At 37.5% G+C, this 24,074-nt stretch overlaps 1 protein-coding gene across 1 annotated transcript; it reads right to left on the bottom strand.

Moving 5' to 3' along the window:
* Positions 1-5,227: 5,227 nt before the first annotated feature.
* On the bottom strand, positions 5,228-22,607 carry LOC139714036 (sialin-like). The gene is made up of 7 exons (XM_071625768.1): positions 22,439-22,607; positions 20,101-20,315; positions 15,417-15,656; positions 13,245-13,513; positions 11,196-11,275; positions 5,736-5,977; positions 5,228-5,401 (listed from the first exon to the last, which is right to left on the bottom strand). The coding sequence occupies exons 1-7, from the start codon at positions 22,605-22,607 to the stop codon at positions 5,228-5,230; spliced, it is 1,389 nt and encodes a 462-aa protein (XP_071481869.1).
* Positions 22,608-24,074: the final 1,467 nt, after the last annotated feature.

Here is a 24,074-nt window from a genome sequence, read left to right on the forward strand (position 1 = left end):
TGCTCCCATACAATACTATCAAAATGTCGACATGATATTAGGATGCCTACCATGGGAGATTTCTGGATGTTGCCACTGTGCTCACAATAATACTGCTGTGATAATTCTCATGTTCAAAAAATCCTCATTGAAAGAGTCATTTCATCGACAGAATAGACTTAGTAACTTACAAGTTGAAGACATTTACTGGATCTTTACAGTACAAAATATCAGGACTAACATTTTGTGAACCTCTGCAGAAGGTCTTTGGCAGTCTTGGGCATACCAGTGCTTGTCACATATTCAGTTTTTGTTTTTGTCTTTAACAAATTCTTTTTTAATCCTCTTGTATGTTAGTATTCAAACAGCCAACATTGGAATTTTGCCACAATCTTCTACTGTGCCATATTTTTATTTTTATTTTTTTGTTCTTTTTAAAGCTGAACAGAGAGTAATCATGCTGATAGGAAACAGTACTGCATGTGAGACAAAAGATGTCTGTAAATTGGGCTTAAAAGGAGAAGGAGAAATTGAGAATAAGCAAATGACATCTCTTCTGTATGGGATGGGGAAAAACCTCCACAAATTTGCACCTTTCTATTCAAGATTCTTGAAAATGCTTGTCATGTATACAGGTATTTCCATGACACACCACACTGTATAGTTTACTTCTATGTATATTGTTGACCTGGTAATTATTTATTGTTTATATGTATTGTCATTAACTAGATGTGTAAATATAAGATAGTGCATATGATATTGTTTTTGAAGTTTTGAAAGGAAAGGATGCAAAGAAAGAGGGACATTGATAGTTCTTTTCATGAGATGTCTTAAGATGAAATGGGGTTAAAATATGAATTCTAGGTCAAGAAATATCTTGTGTCCATATAGATGTGTCCTCAATGAGCTATTAAATATTATCTTTTCCCCTTCTTTCCATCCCAGTGATTTTCGTGTAGTCAAGAATTTCAAGAGGCTTTCATGTTTTTGTATGAACCAACATCATTATGAACTTCTGAAAATAAGATGGCAAAAGCACCAACACATCAGATCATGCTTGGTAGGCAACAGTGTTGGTATAAAGTATTTAAGTTTTTCATTCTTTGAAAAGTAGCCTTGATGGAATGTGAACCTCTTAGGGTGTGATTTGTATAGAAAAAACATTTGTTTAGCTTAATATGATATGAAAAGCCAGTTCTAGAGTATTTCTGTCTTAAAGCAAATGAAATTATGTCAATTTATGGAAGTATTCATTTTGTTCTCTAGTATCAATCTCCAGTTGGATAGAGTAATGATATTATAAGAGAAGATGCATTGTAAATATGTTGATATGTAATATTAAAATACTGTGTGAGTCAGAGATTGAAAATAAATATATTCCATGTTTTCATGTCTTCTTTGTTTTGGTCACAACAAATCTAACCACAGGTGTTATTCCCATTGACATCATAATTATCACTTGTTAAAACAAGTGATGATTATGATGTCAATGGGAATAAAAATGTCAATGATGTAAAAACCACTAAAACACTGAAAGTTTGACCATGAGCAAGGGAGAGGTAAGCAATGATTTTGTGAAGCTTACAGTATGTCCATCAGGTTTGGAAATTAAGGAATTAAAAAGTTTCATATATTTTCACAGAACAGTGAAATTCGTAACTACCTGACATGCACATTACATGAGGTAATGATGACAAAACACCCACTGAGGTACAGGCATATTTACTGAATTTCCTTTTGACCTGAAATGAAAAGAAAAAAAAAATAAAAAGAATGAAATACATGTACTTAGAAAAAAAAAATCTTGTATCCTAACCAGCAGCCAGTACTTACATGATGTCACCACTATAACTTGTTATTAATTAAAGGGTTGCAGTTACAAAGTTATTGAGCAACAACATAAATTTTATATTTTTGTTCGCAAACTGACGTTGTGAATTGATACATCATTACCTCACTTAATTTGCATACGCGTGGTTGCAACCAACAATAGAGAGCTTTAGATTTGCGACGTGGACGTTGCGTTGACAGTTCTCCTCTTTCCCTGCGTCGTGTTGCAAAGTAGCATTAGATTTCGCGAAGACGCAGCCTATACAAAGTAAAGCAGTCTTTATGTCATAATGGCATCAAGTAGCTCCGTGAGTCGTGGATTTGATCGGATGCTAAAATGGCCCAGAACCGTCATAAAAAACTCAGACGCCGCGAGATCGATTTTGATTAGTGGTCTTGCCCATGCGCAGAATATGACTTTTCTTTTCCTCCAGATCTAAAGCTACTTAATCACTATGTAGTGACAGCATGTGAAACATTTAAAATGATGCACTCTCGTACTGGTAATCTAATTGATGGAACTTCTACCAAATTATCCATTTGTCAAAACTGATTTAAACATTGTGTTTAATTACACGCAATTATCGATATAAATGTCATTATCACGCGGCGTTAAGAAAGTACAACAATCACACTGCACACACACACACACACACACACACACACACACAAAGTAATACAAGGTATTTAAAAAATGGTTTTCCCGGAAAAAAACAATCAATCATAATAACTATGGCCTTTGGGTCTTTCCAACCAACTTTAAGAAGCACATTAGGGAATATCGGAAAACTATATAAAAAATATGGTTTTGCAATGTAAATTCATAAACAAGTTATAATAGATTCAAATTCAATCGAGCACACCAGTGATTTGAGAATGTGAGGAATGTTTAGGGTATTTTACGATGAATTATGAGATTAACAAATAAATTTCCATTTTCTGTTCTGCCTTGCGATATCATGGCCTGCTTGTTTGTTGTGTTCAGGGAGGCAAAATTGTTTCACAATACTGTACATGTATTGAGATAACCACAACAGCAACAACAACAACAAAACAATAACAACAACCGTGGTTGTCCTTACACTTATGTACACGTAGTTTTGATTTCCAAATAAGACATTGCACATTACAAAAACAAAACAAAAGAAGACTACATATACTGTGGTACATTGGCACCTTTGCGACAGCCAATCGACTGAGGTTCACAGGTCATCGTACTACAACTTATTCACCTTAAACATTTTGACTGCCCGTGCCGGGTGAAGAAAGACTGTTGGCTTTATTTGCTTTTATTTTTTAAGTCACGTGTTCATGATCATTCAACATCTGCTGCATGGCTATGATTTCTGTGAAGAGAAAACCAAAAATTATGTGATCTCGTTTACAGAATTTTTCGACTACAAGTTGTATGTACATTTCATTTGAGTATTTTAGTGACACGCATGTGCGTTCGAATAACTACGTATAACTCTTTCTCCGTCAAACACAGAGAGACACGGGCGTGGATACACAGACATAGACACACACAAACCAAGGAGATATGAAACGAGCACATAAACAGACATACAGGTGCACGTCACGAGTTCGACACCCACGAGTCATACAGTCCATGACTTCGACACTAAGCAAATAATGCCCATGAGTCTGACACTAAGCAGACAAGGTCCACGAGACCGACACGTTAAGCCCCGTGATGTAATGCTGAACTTAGGGTCATTTTTACCTAGGGTCGAACTCGTGGATCTTTTTTGGTTAGTGTCGAACTCTTGGGCCTTATTTGCTTAGTGCGTATTATCAAATTCATGGGCCTTGTTTGCATACTGTCAGACTCATGGGCTGTGTGACTCGCCGACTTTTTTTTTCCAATGTCAAACTCGTGGTCTGTTTGACTCGTGGGCTGTATGATTCACGGGTGTTGACCTCGTGACGTGCAGCTGTATATTTGTGTACAGTATATGTTTGTCTCATACCTCCTTGGTTTGTATGCTTGTGTTTGTGCGTCTTTGTCTTTGTGTGTCCACGCCCATGTGACGACCCCAAACATACACCCCAAGGCAGCGGAAACTTTCATTGCAATTTTTTAACTTGTCGCAAATGAAATGAACTCTGTGAATAATTATTAAGCTGTAATATGTAGGGAAAAACAAATTCTCTTTGAACTGTCATTCCACTGAGAACAAATTTGAAAGGTTTGTTTGTTTGTTGTTTTTTTGCCTCTGTCATTATCTTCTGACTTCAGAAGACTTTATTGATAGGCATATGTATCTTTTCTTTTGGCAAGAGCAATGCCAAGAAAACTTGACACAATGTATGAAGTTGAAAATGATCCATAAGTTTTTACTATGACGTTCACACGGCGGAACTTACATACCGTTGACACGCACACAAAATAAGACGTTTGTAAAAAAAAACAAAACAAAACAACAACATATGCATGCAAATATATAAATAATGGCAGGGCCGTCTGGTCGAGCAGTTGCAACACTGAAGAGGCTACCCTTGGCAAATAAGACTGTATTATTATTATTATTGTTATTATTATTACACGTTGAAACAATGTTTTGATGACATTTTGGCCGTTTAGAGGCTGCTTTTATATCATTCATATTAGTGTCAAAACTTTATGAATGCGCTCTCGGAACGAGTACTATTTTTCAAGGCAATAACTATGTTCATTAATTCAATATATTATTGAGGTGTCAATGAGTTAATATGAACTATTATCTCCGTAACAAAACAACAACACAGTACATTATTTGATATCAACATAACCACTCCTTGAAATTCACTTCCGTCAAAATTGAAACAAATGTTAAAACATTTGAATGAACAAGCAATGGAACATAATCTCATGTATGAAAGGTGTTGCCTGTTCAATCGCTAACATCGGGTGTATATTAACACACTGTGTTACTATCAAAATACAAGTACAATTTCCAACAATCAACAAATGAACACCAATGTATGAAGAAATACGATTCAACTTTACGTAATATCCTTTGTGCTAGATACACGGGGAAGCTTGGGATAAGGGCAAAAACAAAACAGGCTCAAAACTCGGTTGAAAGAGCAGTTTATTGAGAGTAAAATTGATTGTATGATCATAATATTATGATCATACAGTGGTGACCAAAATCAATGCAACGCCTAGAAATTTGTGATATTTTCGATGCAAGTCTAGAAATGAGTTTCGTTTCGTTTTTTTTTTTGTTTTTTGTTTTTTTTTTGCCAGTGCATTCATTTGAATGCTAATCAAAATATGAGGAATATTGTATTTCTTTCTGCAGTTCTGAAGAAAAACAGATGTTGGGTGATTCATTAATAGAGTCCTTTAATACGTGCACAGTGACCCTAAACAGACATTTTGGACGAATGCACATGCACTTTCGAGTTCATTTATATTCTGTTCGAGTTGACGTTAAGCCTGTTTGGTCTCGTCACTGTTGCGGTTATTTCCGTTTTGTTCTGAACCTTCAGGCTCTTGGGCCCATGGCTGGACTTCGGCTGTCCCAAAGATGCTGAACACGATGAGACCAAACATTGACACACCTGCTGTGGTCCAGAAGACTAACCGCCATCCGTGCACGTTTCCCTGGCAACGGAAAAAAGAATGAATTAATCTGTGTGTGCAAAGCTGCTGGAGTTGCCGTAATAATGACTTTCACAAAATAAATCACGGAGGTGAGTACATTTGACTGATTCTTTTTTTCTCAAGATATCTTATACACAAACCGACAAACAGACAAAACGACAGACAGACATAAAGAACCATAAACATAACCTCCGCCGACCCAATGGCGGAGGCATTGCAGACTTCCGAATTTGTAACAAAAAGCATTTTGACATTACTGCCGTTGGTAGGTTCAACATTACTGAAGCATTATAATACAATATAACTGATACATCCCCACGCCAAGGTTACCAACCTCCTTGGTTGTCAATGCGCCTATGAGGAGCGGAACAAGAAAGCCTGTCGTGCCAGCGAAACAGTTGATAATGGCGCTGAGGAAGCCCGCGTATTTAGGAGCAATGTCAAAGCCACAGATAGACGTACCGCACAGACAGAAAGCACTGGTTCCAAGACCAAGAGTAAGCAGCGCCACACCCAATGTGACGTCACAGCCGACGTAGCCAACGGACACCAGGCAGATAGTGGATGGGACGAAACCTTGGCGGAAGACAATGTGTAAGAAGAAAATGGTTGGCAGCATTTTACGGATAGGCGACATGTAGCGTGCTATCTTGCGCTTCGCCAGTACATTCTCACTATTTAAAACCTCCCACCACCTCGTCAGATGATAATCACTATGAAAGCTTCCTTTGCAGAAACATTTGGGTGAAGCATTTTAGTATCCTAAAATTGATGCCATCATTTTTGTTCGTCATCACTACAGTAATGTATGTATATCTTACCCAAGACAGTGAGAAGTTTTCTCGCTCCGGTTCTGTTTAAGATTGAACGGCTGATGATAAAGTCAGCCATATATCCTCCGACGATCATTATCAACCAGTAGAGGAGAAAAGGCAGGGCTGAGATGAACCCAGTCTGCAATCAAGAGAAGATAAAGAAGACGTTCTTCTTGAATATTTCGTCCATAGTGGTCGTCTTGAAGGGGTCATCCCACGCGACTGATACCCACAAGTCATACAGCCCATACACGAGTTCGACGTTGAAAAATAAAAGGTCCACGAGTCATACAGCCCACGAGTCATATGGCTCATTAGGCAAAGGCTCATGAGTTCGGTATAGGTAAAAACAGCCCACGAGTTCAACATTACAACACGGGGCGTAGTGTGTCGGTCTTAATCTTGTGGGCCTTGTTTACTGAGTGTCGAATTCATGGGCTGTATGACTCATGGACGGTATATGACTCCTGGGCTGTATGGCTCATGGGTGTCGGTCTCGTGACGTGCACTGGTCTTGAGTATACATCGCATCCCTCTTTCCTCAGCACAGTAGTCTGGTGCTTCGCCAATACACCGTTTCTGTCATGAATTGCAAGTTAAGGCTGTTTCTTTATACGTACCATTAAATTCACCTGCTCCCTCCAATCAAGTTTCTAAGGCAAGAAATGCTGTTGTTAAGGGCAACCTAGTTGTGAACAAACATGCATAGAAGTTAAATACATCACCAAAATGGTCCATTATTCTCACTATCACTCCAAACTCAGCAGCGAGTGTTCACTACTTCGGCCGTAAAACGTCACTTGGCATGATTCTTATGTAGAAATATTTCTCCCGTTTACGTCGATATAGGCACTTTGTCAATCAGTTGCAAAGAGATATTTCTATTAAGCAACCACGGTATCATACTAGCTAATGAGGAATACAATTACATTGATGTCAAAGTTTTAATTGATAATATAATCGCAGCAAATGTTTTGGTCTTATTTTTTTTTGTCAGTGTAAATTTGATCTAAATAAATGTTTCTTGGTATCATCCCCATGTGAGAACAAACGGAAGCACGATTTCCGTATTAGATATCTCTTTCAAGAATATCATATATCAAGGGAGTTTCAAAGCTATAAAAAGATAGTCTATACCTTTCTCTTGACCACTGCTACACACGCCCAGATATCTCTGAAACAACACTTGATCTATTTTTTTTTTCAAGACATATAATAGTCCATTAATTCACAATAAACATGATCTATATGATCGGTTATGTTGTATCTTTATCACGTTACGTTGGTTTGCAGTAATTTATTGCACATGATTATCATGACAAGATGCCGTCATTGACCGCTTCCATGGTGGCAGACAATTTTTTTCCTAATCGCTGAGGAGAAAATACAAAATGAATCGAGTGATTAACGTATGCAGCGTATTTCAAAGGTATAACACATTGCAAACAAATGCATCATGACAAATTATTCTCTCTAGTCTGCTCGAAGTCTATTCCACTCTGATTTCCCTCTTTAACATGACAACTGATTTGACAGATATAAATGCAAATGAATTGCCCAGACACAATTGACAAAACGGGGAAGTATGACAGAGTCATGAGAATATTGAAATTCGCCCCGTAAAATTTGTAGAACATTTCCATAGTTAATTTGCAACGGTTTGAAATGCCTAAGAATCTCACCACATCATCCCCTTGGTTTAATATGTCCCCTTAACCTACCTGATATATGTCAAAGTGGAGCACGTCATTCAAGTAAATAGGAAGGTTTGTAGAAAACAGGTAAAGAATCCACAACACTGCGAAGTCTCCTATGCACACCGCGAGCAGCGGGACTGACGTCATGATAGACCGCCATGGCGTCACACTGGGTTGCTATGCAACAGAGAAAAAGAGTACGGGAATTCACTTGTAGCGCTCTTTTGAATATATATTTAGGGAGTATCTTATGTGGTCAAGGCAAAATCATTGAAGAGCACATCTACATAAGTGCTGATAATTAAGAAAAAGAAACAAAGCTATTCCAAAAGTGCAGATCAAACAAATGCAATGACACCAAAATTTCAGACAGAAAAAAAAAGACAAAGGATGAAAATAATGGTTAAGTTGCGAGTAATAATGATTATGTAGTAAGCTAGAGAAATCTAAAGAAGTGTTGCGAAAGCCAGAAAACAATTGATACAGCAAAGAATAAAAGGGAGCTGTAGACATGATAATCGGATGGGTGGAGAGTATGCTGTGTCCGTGATATTTCGAGCTGATTGCATGGAACGAGGCAAAGAAGGGGATGGAGGAGCAGGCGGTATGGGAATTAAAGGGTCGGGGAGGATTTACGAAGGGGAAGGCTCTTAAAGAGGTAATCCAGTCCAAATATAAGTTAGTCTGATAAAAAAGAGTAGAATTTTACGAGTTCAATGGTAAAATTTTGACTGAAATCGGATGAAAAATAAGGAAGTTATGAAATTTTGAAGTTTTAATTTCTCCAAAACAGTTCAAGTACGGTGGGTATGAATATGCAAATGAGTGAGCTAACCATGTCATACCCTCACAATTTTCCATTGATCGTGTACAAAAAATGACGAAAATTCAATGTTTCTGTCCTTGAAGTCTGAAAAATGACGTTATTCCTGGTTGAATAACTTCAGAATAGTGATCAGTTAGATATAGGAGGATTTGAGCCTCAGGGCAGAATTGCGTTTGAATGAAAAACGGGAAATTTCAAAATTTTATGTATAAACTATATGGTAAGTTGTGAGGGAATGACATGCTCACTTTGCCATTTACATATTCATATTGACTGTTCAAAAACTGTTTCCCCCTATAGCGAAACTTCAAAATGTCATAACTTCCTTATTTTTCGTTCGATTTCGATCAAATTTGTACCGTTGAACTCGTAATATTTCACTCTTCTAATCTGATTAACTTATATTTGGACTGGATTTCCCCTTTAAGGGGGTTCGAATACGCCTTACTGTTTGCTCAAGTCCAACAGATTTGGTGATATAATCACGTTCGGTGTCCGATATTCTTGGATGCGAGGAGGGCGAGTCGTACACTAGGCTTAGCCAAACTATACACCCCATAATGCAGAGTGTACCTGCATGCAAGAATGAAACATCGCAATTAACTCGTTGTAAATGTGCATGTTCGTTCAAGGACCTACGGATTCGGTTTCGAGAAACATAGGTATATCTCGAAGTTGCCACCAGCATTTTATGATAACGCTACAAACGGAAGGAACAAAAGTGTTGTTGCGTGAAATAATATAGGGCCAAAGTTAATTGTCATGGCCACAGTAGTTATTCGTGCTATGCCACTTATCACATTATTTATTTAATTTCTATTACAAAATGATTGCAGATAAAGAAAAGGCGCATCACGACAACGATGCACATAACACAAAGACATGATAAAAAGCGACATACATGATTACAAACATACATCATTTTCTCGGATTAAGTCGTACACGTGAATCTAGAAAAGATAAATCCGAACAAAATTAAGTGAGTATTCTTTATTAATTTTTCTTCTTTTTTTTTAAAGCCAAGCCGTATTTCTATTATAGAAGAATGATGCAATGCTTTCTCGATTCAGGCTAAAGGAAGCAATCAGGGTGTTGGATTGTTATAGTGAAGATTAGAAAACAGATTTGTTACAAATCAACGACTGCAAATAATCAGTTGCATTTGTAAACTAAGCTACATTTCAGACAGAGTGCGACCGTTCAATTTACCATTTTGTAATGGACTGGTGGTACTCTTTGCATCCCCATGGCAATCTCATGGGGTCATCCCACTAGACCGACACCCACGAGTCATACAGCCCACGAGTTCGACATTGAAAACAGGTCCATGAGTCCTACAGCCCATGAGTTTGACACTAGGCAAATAAAGCCCATGAGTTCGATACTGTTATAGATAGGTAAAAACAGCCCGAGAGTTCGATAGATACAACACGGTGGTCGGGGCTTATTGCGTCGGTCTCGTGGGCCTTGTTAGCTTAAATAGTGTCGAACTAATGGGCTGCATGACTCGTTAGCTGTAAATATAACTCGCGACATGGGCTGTATGACTTCTGAGCTGTATGACTCGAGAGGTGTATAACTCGTGGTTGTCGGTCTCGTGACGTGCACCCCAATCTCACGACACCACGCGACGTGTCGTGAGATTGTCAATCTTTTACACAGTCTAACGGTTAGCAGGATAATAATGTTATGTTTGTATACATAGGTCACTTTGTTTTTTGTCTTGTGTGCATACAGCATGTTTGTCTGTGTGAGTATTTATATTGTGTAGGATGGTATATCGTGTTTGGTTGGTTCATCATCTTTCGAGTGTGTGGCGAAAATCCTTTGCATCGTATACCTGTATGGTGATTATCTCTTGAAATATAATTCATCACATGTATAGTAAATTGTAGTAAGAAACACAGACTTCGGGAATAATGAGAGAGAGAGAGAGAGAGAGAGAGAAAGAGAGAGAGGGAGAGAGAGAAGCCAATTTTCTTTGTAACTGCACTGGGTAAGTAATCCTGATGTTTATCAAACAAAAGAAGAATTCGCCCTGAACCTGTGAAGTAAAAAGCAGAAGGCCAGCCGCCTGCTTCCTCTGAGCTTGTCCACAGCCCAGCGATAGGTAGGCCGATTATCTGCCCCAATGGGATTCCTGAAAAAACAACAAACAAACAAACAAAAAAGAAGGTTATTTATTCATTTACATAACACTTCACGAACTCAACTGATTATAAATTCGGATATATTTACCACTGTCTACTATTTTTTCGCAAGAAGACAAACTCAGAAATTTATGAAGAGTCAAATTTTAAACACACAATGTTTCAGATTATCCCCCAAAAGGTGAGGAACACTTACTGAAAATATGATGATTATGAAAGTGACCGTAATTTTCGTTTAAATGAAAATATAGAACCCAGCTCGTTGCTTTACGGATCACACAAAATCAGAATGCTTCAGTAACAAACCTGAGAGTCCGATCGATATCAGGCGACTTCTTTCTTCAGGAGGAGCCCATCTGGCCATGATGGCGTAATAGACCGGGTACCTGCAGCCCTTTGGAAGGAGGAATATGATATTCATACACTATGATATGGTGATATCCAGGAAAACATGGTATCTCTGCAGCCATAGATCGAGTCACAGCAAGACTATTGTGATTTACTACGTTTCAGCCAGTGAAGGCTAGTCTTACATTAATATCACAGATGAATGTATAAATGAAATGAAATTCATGCTTTTTCATAACATTGTGTTTGCACCGTCTGACAAAGGACTAAGGCGCGAAACGGTTTAATGCAATTACAGCGACATCCATTGATATCTTATTCATAACTCTACATCTCTTTGTTATAACTGCAAGTTACCCCACATCGATGGGAAGCCATATTGTACATGATCGTGACTTCCTTCTGTGTCTCGATCCGGACCCAAGCCGAATATCTCGTTTACTGAATAAGGATGGAGATCATTTCACGTTTGATGTTCAGGCACTTCCCCTGTCTTCACTCCAAAAAAAAAAAAAAAAAAAAAAGGGGGGGGGGGGGTTGGAAGCGGATTAGGAGACATCGAGGTGTAAGGGGTGGGAGACGAAAACAGGGACATGCAGCATCAACAAGTGGAGAAAACATACCTCCAAAAGATATAAATAGGGGTAGATCAGTGAATGCTCAGCCTCCTGCCATTGCAAAATGTGCTGTTCTAAATGCACGTTCAGTTTGCAACAAAGCTGCTCTCATTCTCTCATTTCTCATCGATCATGACAATGATGTCTTAGTAATTACTGAAACCTGCCTGACGGATGGAGATGAAGTCACCCCTCGCCAGTTGCTCCCAGACCCTGATGGCTACAGCTTCATCTCAGTGCCCAGAAATGGTCGTGGTGGTGGTCTTGGTATTGTAGCTAAAAGTCACATAAGCATCAAGCTGCGACCCCTCAAAAATGTGAAAGCTTTGAATGCGCCGAGTTCGATCTTAGGGCTGCTAGTTTGTCAACGCTTCTGGTCGCAGTCTGTAGACCTCCACCCTCTACGCAGAATGGACTCTCCAGGCATCAGTTCTTAACTGAGTTCACCCCTTTTCTGGAAGATCTTGTCACTAGACAGGATAATTTTATCATTATGGGGGACTACATGGATAATCTTGACAATCCGGAAGCTGCCTAGTTCGCCAACTTTTTGAATGACTGCAACTGTATTCAGCTTGTAAATCAGTCAACTCACATGGCAGGTCATATCCCCGATATCATTATAATCAAGTGTTGTTATGAGTTCCTGGATCCAAAGGATGTTTCGATCGGATCGTTTATCTCTGATCATGCAGCTGTTCATTTCTGCTGTAGACTTGGGGAGTCTTCTCACAAAAAATGTGACAAGAAATTTCGTAAACTGCGCTCAGTTGACATTCCTTCCTTCCTCGACGATATTGAAACAGCTCTGAATCAGCAGGATTTTTGGGACAAAGCTGATGCTAATGATCTTGCTGACTGTTATGATGCCAAAATCGAATGTACTTTGGACAAGCATGCCCTAATGAAAACTGTACGTGTACCTGAACGTGAGCCAGTGCCGTGGTACACAGATGGCTTGCGGCAAAGAAACAGCATGTAAGGAGGGCAGAAAGACGCTGGCGTAAATCAGGACTCACTGTGGATTGCAAAGAGTTTGCAAAGCAACGAAATATCTTCATTTATATGGCATCTGCAGCCAAGAAAGATCATATTATCAAGGAGAAGATAAAGGACTGTGATGGTGATCAAAAGCTTTTGTTTCGTCAGGTTAATGAGCTCCTAGGAAGGTCAAAATAAAAAAAGTTACCTACCATCTATGATAGTGAAGCAGATCTTGCCAACATATTTAGTGACTTCTTTCATGAGAAGATATACACCATCCGCAATATGCTATCCAACTTTTCTGCCAGTGGAATAGCTCATTAAACTCCCCACCCTCCTTCCTCTACATGGCTCTCCTTCCAACTCCTATCATCAGTCGAGGTTTCCAAAATCATCAAAAGCTCACCCTGCAAGTCGTGTGCCCTTGATCCTGTTCCAACGTGGATGGTGAAAGCGGATAGATTTGCAGACATCATCAAGATCATTAACTCTTCCCTTGAAGCTGGCATTGTCCCAGACATCTTCAAGCGTGCTCATGTCACGCCCCTGCTTAAGAAGACTACTCTTTATCCTAACTCTCTCGACAACTGTAGACCGTTTGTCTCCAAAGTTCTTGAGAAAGTTGTTGCAAATTTCCTGTGCAAGTATCTCAAGGGAAATGATCTGTTCGAGAACCTGTAGTCCGCATATCAACCAGGGCACAGTGTGAAAACTACCCTTGTCAAGTGACAAATGATATCCTCTTAGCCCTCGACAAGAAACAGATGGTACTTCTTGTCCTCTTAGATCTATCCGCGGCGTTCGATACTGTGGACCACGAGTTGCTGCTGATGAGAATGTCGTTTTGGAATCTCTGGAAACGTGCTCAAATGGTTCCGCTCTTACCTGACTTTGAGATCCCAAGTACAGGGTAGTTACTTTATTGGATTCTTCATCAAAGCAATGCTACATCGAATGTAGTGTCCCGCAGGGCTCCGTGCTGGGACATATCCTCTTTTACCATGTATACTTCTCCTCTTGGTGACATAGCAAGACATGTTGGCCTGAGCTATCATCTCTATGCTTACGACACGCAGCTCTATGTTGCCTTCAAGCCAGGAATAACCGATCAGGTCTGTTGTCGGCAAATTCAGGATTGCTTGGCGGCAATGCAGGATTGGATGAGTGGCAATTTCCTGAAACTTAATAATGACAAAACTGATGTGATCCTGATTGGTTCCCGACACCAACACTCTGTGTTTGAGATGGAACATATTTCCCTGAACGGCCAGAATCTGTCGCTCTTGGAATCAGTTCGTGACCTTTGAGTGATCTTAGACAACAGATTGAATATGAATGACCACATCACAAGTGCTTGTAAGAGTGCCAACTACCATCTGAGGAACATTGTAAGAATTCGCAGATTCTCGTCTGAATCTGATGCAGTCAAGGTTATTCAAGCCCTAGTATCATCGTGCATTGACTATTGTAATGCAGTATTAGCTGGTCTGCCTAACTCTTCTATCTCTCGCCTCCAAAGGGTACAGAACAGTGCCGCCCATGTTCTAGCTCGTGTGAGGAAGAATGTCCACATCACCCCAATACTAAGACAATACCACTGGCTTCCAGTCAAGAAGAGGATTAAGTACAAGATTCTTACCCTTGTTTTCAAGGCATTACATAGCATGGCTCCGAAGTATCTTCAGGACTTGGTCACAGTGAAGCAGTCAGCGTACGGTATACGTTCTTCGCCTTCGACTGTGCTACATGCTCCCAAAACTCGGACAACCTACGGGGATCGCGCCTTCCTCCATATGGCTCCTTCACTTTGGAATAAACCTCCGGATAATGTTCGCAACATACACAGCTTAGATACTTTTCAGCGACATGTCAAGGCATATCTTTTTGCTCAATCACATGATTAGTTTTTTTGTTGTTGTTAGGCGTTGTCATTGTATAGTATTGCCTTGTATGGTATTGCACTGTATTGTAATGTATTATTTCTTTGTACCTTTTCTATTTCCTTAAGGGAGAGCAGCAAGCGCTTTGAGTAGTTTGTAACTAGATACAGCGCTTTATAAGAAAGTACATATATATATATATATATATATATATGTATATATAAGATTCGACACTAACCTCTTTCTCTAATGGTCCGTTCCGGCCACTGAAATTTTCATTTTGAAATTCTTATGGTCCGAAATAAAAGGAAACTTAACAATTCATTGTCAATCTCAAATGCTCGATCGCGCCAACAAAAGATAACCTTTTTGGAAGTTTGATGAATAAATGGCGGTTCTGGTAGATAAACATAATTTTTTTTTAGTGGCCCCTAGACACACCGGGCCATCGCTTACGTCGAGGCCTGTATACACAATATACATGCACACATACGTACTTTACATACATACACACATAATGTATGTACATACATACACACATAATGTATGTACATACATACACCTTACCTACATACCTACACACATATTATATACATACATACACATACATACATACATACATACATGTGTATATACGTACATACTGTACATACAAACTAAAAAATTGAATTCGAAACTATATGAGGAAAATAGAATACCTCTACCAGACCAGGAACCACCTGGTTTATACATAGCCATGCCACGCCTGCATGGGCCGCCACTGGTACCAACACGTTACACACACCAGTCACACCAAGACTTAGACCGAAGAACCAAACACTAGCTCTGCTGTATCTATTAGCAAAGTAGCCGACAGGGACCTGAAGTACTAGGAAGCCATAGAAGTAGGACGCCAGGATAAGTTCTTGTGTTTCTATCGTCCAAGAGAATGGACCATCCTGCTGGGAATGGACAAACAAACAAACAAGCAAACATACAAGCAAACACACAAATGGAAAAATAATAACATAGAACCTATGTAACTTTACTGGTATAAACAATGAACTTATGTACTCGAGCTCTTTAAAGATAAAGCTGGAACAAGGAAAGACTGTGTTATTCATTGGCCCGTGTTACAATCAAGTAGCAAGACAGAATGCCACAGACCTATCAGTTGGACCTTTGTATTACACTTGTATTTGATGTTAATGCTAGATCTAATGATAGATATTATCTATCCTCAATGTAATCAACTTTTATCCCTCGATGTAATATCAACCTTAAGTACAATATTGGATGATGTCCGTTATTTCGAACAGTCATAATTGGAAATGAAATAAGGCTTATTATTTGGAAACACGCAAATTCCAAGTTACAATGGATTGTAACAGGGGCCTATGAATAACACACTTTTTCCTCGTTCCAGTGTGTTCGTAACTCTGGAAAAGAAAAAGGGGTTTGTTAATCTGAATATTAATTTTGTGGCATTATTTCGAAGGTTCGTAAGTCCGAAAATGAAATAAGATCCATTATTTCGAAGTTTCTTTGACCTATAACTGAAATAAGATTCGATCCTTAATGTAAATGGACGTAGAATGTACAACTTTTAAACCTAAACGTGATAACATTTACCCTATTCATATTACCTTTTGATTGAGCATAAGTGTAATATCGGCAATAAATCTCATAAATTTAAATTTTAAACAATTTAACATAATATTGACCCTAAATACAGCATCAACTTTAGATAAAATAACATTTAACCCTTTATACAATGACGACTTTTAAGTGTTGTAACTCTTAACCCTATAACTATAACTTTTAATCTATAATGTAATATCGAAACTAAATGTAACCCTAAATGTAATATCGACCCTGATTGTACTAACTTTAACCCTATAATATCGACCCTACATGTAATAACTTTTAAACCTTTAATATCGACCCGATACATGTAATTAGTTTTAACCCGTAGTATTATAATAACCGGGGACAACCACAGATTATAATAACCTTTAACCACAAATGTAACATTGACCCTGAGTGTTATAGCTTTTAACACTTGATACAATATCAAAGGTAATCATTCTTAATATAATATTGACCCCAAACAAGACACTTTTAACACTAAGTGTAATTTAGATCCTGTCGTTGTGTAATGATATCCCAAACATTTACTACCCATTCCATTTCACGATAATTACCGCATGACCATTGACCTCTGTCATAAACCTTTATCCATATCTACCTCCCCACCTCCACACGGTAATTGATCCGTATCATTTCTTAAAGGAACCAAAACCCAAAGAGCAATGTGGATTGAGTGAAAGCAGCAACATCAGTGGAACACCATCTGTGAAAGTTTGAGGAAAATTGGACAATTGATGCAAAAGTTATGAAGTCTAAAAGTTTTGGTGTTGGAATCACTGCAGAAGGAGACTACTTGAGTTTATGACATCATTGTGTCGACAACGATTTAAAGAAAATGTAAAGAAAATTCAACATGCTTTCACTTTTCTAGCGTAATGATATAGAACACTTCACTAACAGCTTTCAGAAAGCAAGGGAAATAATTACGATATACCCTTAACATAAAATGGCAGTATCAAGTTAATGGAATGTGTAATTTTCATTAAAAAAGTTTTTTTTTTGAATTCTCTATATATTTTCTTCATATTTTTGTCCACATGTGACGTCATGAAATCTAGTAGTCTCCTTATCCAGTCATTACAACACCGAAACTTTAAAGATTAATTGCTTTTGCATCGATTGTCCGATTTTCCTCAAACTTTCACTGATGTGTTCTACTATAATCAGCCAGCTAGAATAGATTATTCAGAGACTTATGTTTGATATTCTGACCTATGTTTGATTTCAATTTTTATGCAACAAGGTTCAGGTTGAGTAAACTCCAAATATCCTATCTGACCCTGTCAAAATAACCCCACTAATTACTTGAAATTGATGTGAAGTACAATTAAAACCCTCTCAAATTAGTCCCGCCTTTTCCAACAACAACTAACATTGACTAAGTATTACCCTATTGATAACCTCTCTCTCTCGTATCAGAAGATCCTCGGAATGAGAGGACTTACCAAAGAGGCTTCTCTAATAAACTACAATTCAAAATTTTCACTGTGTGTGGCATGTGATCATTCTACGTACCTGTAGCCACAACACAACACTAAATTACTCGGGTCAAATGTAAGAAAAAGAATGAATATGTATGTCTGTATCTTTAGAAACAATACACACATTACCGTATCAAAGGGATCATTTCATAATATAATAACGTCTTGATCAGACACGATCTTAGTTATGCATGTCTGACACAGATCACCTTATGTTTTTGTATGATTATTTTGGATTATTACTTTCTGTACAAATCTTCCCTGCTGGAAAGAACACAGTGTCACTCAGTGTGAAACACAACGTGAAACACAGTGTGAAACACAGTGTGGACACATCGTGAACCAATTGTGAACGAATTGTGAAATTTCTTCACATTGTTATAATCAAGCGTTTTAACATTGTGAACACGTTGTGAATCCTCATTCACAATGTGAAACATAATATAACTATGTAAAATCATCTACACGCTGTTAGATTTTTCACGTTTTCACATATAGTCGACTACGTGGACACTGTGTTCTTTCCAGATTGTCTAATGACTTCAAAATTACGTCACCTGTGTTTCATGTTCCACAGATGGCAAACCTTATTTTTTAACGTGATCAGTTAACAGAGACGTCATTATGACATCATTATTTCATGACATGACATTACTGTGTATGTATTTCTCCATCTAAAGTCATTTGTAGTGAAAATTATAATGTAAATATTCTATGTAATTACCTATGATTACAATACCAAAACTTGCCCTGAAGCGCTTACGTGCACGTACGCGCGTGTCAAAATAATTTAAAAAAAATCCAAATGAGCTAGATTTCATTTTGCATAATGTTTTGCACTCTGTGAGCAATTCAAAATATTACATGAGCGTCATTTCCCCTGTACACATTCGTAAAGCAGAAATGATTTTGATATTTTGCATGGAATCGATGTACAACATTTATTGAAAACAATATGTTCACCAAATTTCATCTCTATCCAACTTTCCAAAATTGTAATTAAAATGCGTCGATGACGATATTACCGGAGAAATAAGCGAAAGAATGGCACTATTTTTATTAAATCTGTTGCAGCTAGTTAGGATATACAATAACCTCCACGTTTTGTTTACACATAATAGTGCTGATGAGCTGTATGTGTGATTTGATGAGTTACCAAGACTGGAAAAACAATTTGAAATTATTAAATTCCTTGATATAAAAAAAAATAAATAAAAGTACGCAATTTCACAATGACATCATGAAATCTAAAAATCAATTTCAGCGTATCTCTTTTATCCTACAACAATTTCCCCCTGATTTCAGTACATTGTAACTTAATTACTAAACTTCATTTTGAGTGAATAACATGGTATTTCAATTTGATGACGTCATCAATATAAAAATATCGATGAAAGTTGACCATGTTAAATATTTCGATTTTACGTGTTGTCCCTACGGCTGTCATTTTTTCCCCAAATGATTACTTTTGTTTATTAAACAATACCTCACTTTTGGTTTGACAATTTTCTCCTAACATTTCATATTTTGTAGGTGATACTTTGGACTTTGCGCCCTTTGGTTTTTCATCGAATAATTTGATTGGATTTGATTAATCAAGTTTACATATTATTTGGTTGAAATGGAAATTTGTATCAAGGAGCTTTTTGATTGTGTTTCGGCAGAACTTGTAGCTTCGCCGCAACAAACCGGATTTGATTTCTGGCGCTGATTAGGCTTTTACTTTTGTAAAATATGATGAATGTCTCCAAAACTCAAATGGCCAAATCATCCCTGATCTCAGTCCTGACAAATTCTAAGTCTACTTTTCGAATGCTATATGATATTATTTCAATAAACAGCAACAGCTCACTTATCCTAGGTCGATTTCTTTCAGCTTTTCATATAGGCTTTTTCCTCAACTAATGACCTAATTCCACGGATTGATGGGATCGCCTTATATGTTATCTTGGCAAATTTCTAAGTCTAGTTACATTTAGGGTTGATATTACATCAAGGGTTAAAAGCTATTACATTTAGGTTTAAAAAGTTATGACATTTAGGATTGATATTTATACATGTATATTTATAATAAAAGTCGTTGAAATTACGGGCAACATTACATTTAGAGTTGAATCTATGTGGGGTTGGCTCCATTGTTTTAAGAATATTGCACATCTAGAGTTATATACAGTTATTACACTTAAGGCCGATGTTGCACTTAGCGTTGTTATAATATTTAGGGGTGATAAAAACTTTCTCTGTGTTAAAAAGACCAAGGAGAGATTCTCACCTGTCTCACAGGAGATGAGCTGGAGTTGTACTCCGAACAGAGTTGGGAAGATGCATTGGTGTCCCTGTGGTGTAACTCTACATTAAGAGCACTGTCGTTAACCATTGCAGTCATGGCAATGCTTATGGTGACCCTTGACATGAAGCCGCAGGTAAACATGCAAAAGGCCAGGTAGGCAATGATGTAACGTGTTGAGAACATCATTTTCAAGGCCGCTGTAAAGGAATATAAGAGCACACAAAAATCCCGTAAAAAATCTACTTATATTACCAAGGAGGTTTTATACATGAGTTCCAACTGGCTGTAATTATTCAAACAGTTGTCAGATTACTATTGATGTACAAAAGAATTCAACAGGTGTACTTGTGCCTTTGATGATCGATGTTCGACGCCACCGTCTTGCTGAGCAATCTGAAGATTAATTTTGAACGTTATCATAATGTTGGCCATATTTTGCTTATTTATCTATTAAATGAAATGAAATTTCACTTGATGATAAAGCATGTAAAACAAAAGTCAATTCCGTCCAGAAATTTGCGCAAAAGTGTAAATCAGAGCTGTATCCTGTGAAAATGTTTAAAACTGTACCATCCTGGAAAGCTGGTTTTATCACTTTCCCGTTTAATTTCCACAAATGAAACTAATATGGAATAATTTTCAAGTATAATTCTTTATTGATAGATATATCAAATTAGTGCCCGGGTATGCCCAGTCGAGTAATTTTCATCTTTATTTCAGCATTTTTTGCTCAATTTCTATTCGCGCATCCTCGTGTCTGTACCACCTACCTTTTACAATAAGGGATAGCGAAAAGTAATTACCATCACAAAGACATATCTTCCTTTGGAAGTGGCTGGTGACTATGTGATGAGACAGGAGTCAATTGTCTTCGTATCTGCGCGGCAGATCCTGTTTGGTACATGCATCAAATATTTTTGAGCGGCGGCTTTGAACATCTAGTAAAGGAAATAAGACGGTTGTGACTCCATTCTCTAGAACCTCCTTGATATTACTATTGTACTTTATTATGTGTTTCAAGTTGAGATTTCACGTATTGGCTCCACGAATAAACTCATGCTTTATTGGCCAAAAATGCATTACCTTTGTTTCTTCATTATATATAATATTATACACAAAAACCTGTTAAAGGGTCGAAAGCTTGGCAGCAATAAAAGGCAATAATTGAATTACTGCAACGTCCGCTACCAGTCTTCTTCCTTCGTCACGGCTATTCATTTATATATATATATATATATATATATATATATATATATATATATATATATTTACATATATGTATATATATATATATATGTTATATATACATATATATATATATATATATATATATATATATATTATATATAAGTAACAAAGCTGCAACAAAGTTCATGCTGTATTCACCAACGGTTTATTTCTTCACACAAATTTTCGAGCGTCTCGCCGCCCTTTCTCAATCTTTCTCAAGTGTTGATACTTGTATCAACACAGATTGATGGAATGGCTTGCTGCCGAAGGGAAAGATGTCTTTTTGAAGTTTGAATACAAGGATATGCTGGCCTTTCGAAAATGCCCAGAAGATAACAAGTAGACAAATTGGCATTGATATTTTAACTACATCTTTATAAACAATCTAAGACAGAACAAACCTCACGGTATTGTGATATGCTAGGGAAACCTAGGCCAGTTGGGCGCCACTATTAACAATGCTATACATCCAACTCATAACCATCCGTCATCCATCCCGGTACAACCTCCACTCCTCACAGCGTATCACACTAAATCATCCCATTGCCAAGATGCTTACCACACTAGGTGATGAAGCATTTTCATCTGCGGTTCCCAAACTGTGGAATCAACTACCCCAAACTCTCCGCAACCAGCAGTCTCTCATCATCTTCAAAAACATCTAAAAACTAACTTGTTTCATTAAGAATATTATCAATTGTGAATTTATATTGCGCAGTTTCTATGAAGCATATATCCTCAACTGCGCATAACAATATGATATAATCAAAGGAAAAAACAGATAATAAAAGAAAGTAACACAATTTAATTCTTAACTTAAAATCGTACAATATAATGAAATCAAAGAATAATTGCATAATCAGAATTTATAAAGGATATCTGATATCTGGGAACCATGCGGATAATGTACAGCACTAAGATTATGTGAATTAAACTTTGCTGACATAGATGTGTTTTAGTGTTAATAATCCAATGGTAAATCGCATTTAAACATGAACGTTTATGGAAAATGCGCTATACTAAATGTATAATATTATTGTTATTACCATTATTATTATCAAGTAACTTATAAGATTATAAGCGAACTTACGTAGCTTGCAGAATTTCTCCTTCCGACTCGGCGTCTCATCGCGATAGTTTGGGACTTCAACATCCACGGTACGTTTGATGTCTTCCATGCTGCTGCCCTGATGTCGAGGTGTGTCATCACTTGACCGCAGTGGTTTCTCTTTGTCGTCGTTGTTGTTTGTTGTCGTCATCTGCTTGACAAAAAGAGTAGCTCGATGTCATAGGTAAGTGAACACTGTATAAATTTGCTCTCTTGACCACGTGACATCCCATGACAAATACAGAATTTGCAGATATATATATATATATATGTATATATATATATATATGTATATGTATATGTATATATATATGGGTAATGGAGTAAAAGAAAGTTATAAGAAAGATAGGAGGGGAAGGTAGGGAGGGGGGGGAGGGAGGGAGAGAAAGGTAAAGAGAACGATCTATAGTAAAAGGCAAAGAGAGGAAAAAATAGAATGAGATAAAAAATAGAATGAGATAAAGTTCTATTATGATAGAAAGGTATGTTTTGAAATCAAATATTGTATATTTTAATTTGTTTGTGTATAGATGTATTTTTTTTTGTCAATCTGTTTGTGACCATGTAACTGTACCTGTTGAGTGTGCTTTTTTATTATGTAAGATGTATTTACATGTTTTTCTGTAGTGTCCTTTGCCTTGCCTTGTGCCTCCTGTTTATTCCAGGAGGCAACCTAGGCTTTCATATTACATTGTTTATTGATACAATAAAGAACGTTGAACAACATACCGGGCAAACAGGAATTATCATAGGCTACCCTTTAAGGTTGACATTCTTGTTGTATTTCTGGAAAATGCTAAGTGTAACGTTCCAGTGGAATTTGTTGTTGTTGTGAAAGTTGTGAACCGAACATCAACCTGATATGAGCACACCGAAGCCGAAAAATGCAGTGCTTAAGCGAAATTCAGGAATCTTGTCTTTGTAGTTTGCAGATAAGAAATTTGCTGCCAATTTCAGAGACACGTTTCTATATAGTGAACTGAAATGAAGTTGAACTAAAAATATCCGTTGGGCACCACGCAACGAAAGCGTATCCCTGGTCATTCAACTACAGGAGGTTTAGTCATAAGATGGACCTGCATACCGAAATGAAGAAGAAACAGTTAAAGAGTGACGCCAGTATAGTCCATATTGTATACGAGTAAGCAACCTTAATATGACCTTGAGTCTATACAAGACATCAAACTCCGAGAGCGGCATCATCGAAGTATATAGATAAGTCCAAATTGACAATGCATCATTCAACAGAATACAAATTTTTGAGCGATATTCGTCACGAAATGCCACCTGCATGTATAACGTTTGTCGGACACCCAGCAATATACAACCCCTTGACCTTATAACAGGCGGAAAATGGGACCAGCATTACCTTTAACTATAGGGATTTGAATTTCACCATGATATATATAGGTGTAAAAGGCATGAAGTTTCAAAAGTGAATGAAAAGAAACAAAATTCGCAATACAACCCTCTAATGGGAGAAACATGCATGGGGACAGCAAAAAAAAAAATAGTTCAGAACAAGATGTAATATGTGGTTCGGAAAATGAAAAGGAGCTCGTTAATCTAAACTATTTTGTGGCATTATTCCGAAGGTTCGCTTTTCCGAAGGTTCAAA

This window comes from Diadema antillarum, unplaced genomic scaffold (genome assembly GCF_040938485.1).
Source record: "Diadema antillarum isolate AM-2024a unplaced genomic scaffold, OU_Dant_1.0 scf00000045, whole genome shotgun sequence".
Lineage (NCBI taxonomy): Eukaryota > Metazoa > Echinodermata > Echinoidea > Diadematoida > Diadematidae > Diadema > Diadema antillarum.

Excerpts from the sequence above, each read along its gene's own strand:
- LOC139714036 (XM_071625768.1), bottom strand. The coding sequence starts at position 22,607 with ATGACGACAACAAACAACAACGACGACAAAGAGAAACCACTGCGGTCA. Across the intron at positions 15,657-20,100 it reads GCTCATCTCCTGTGAGACAG|GATGGTCCATTCTCTTGGAC; the intron begins GTGAGAATCTCT and ends CATTCCCAGCAG. Across the intron at positions 5,402-5,735 it reads GCGCATTGACAACCAAGGAG|GGAAACGTGCACGGATGGCG; the intron begins GTTGGTAACCTT and ends TTCCGTTGCCAG.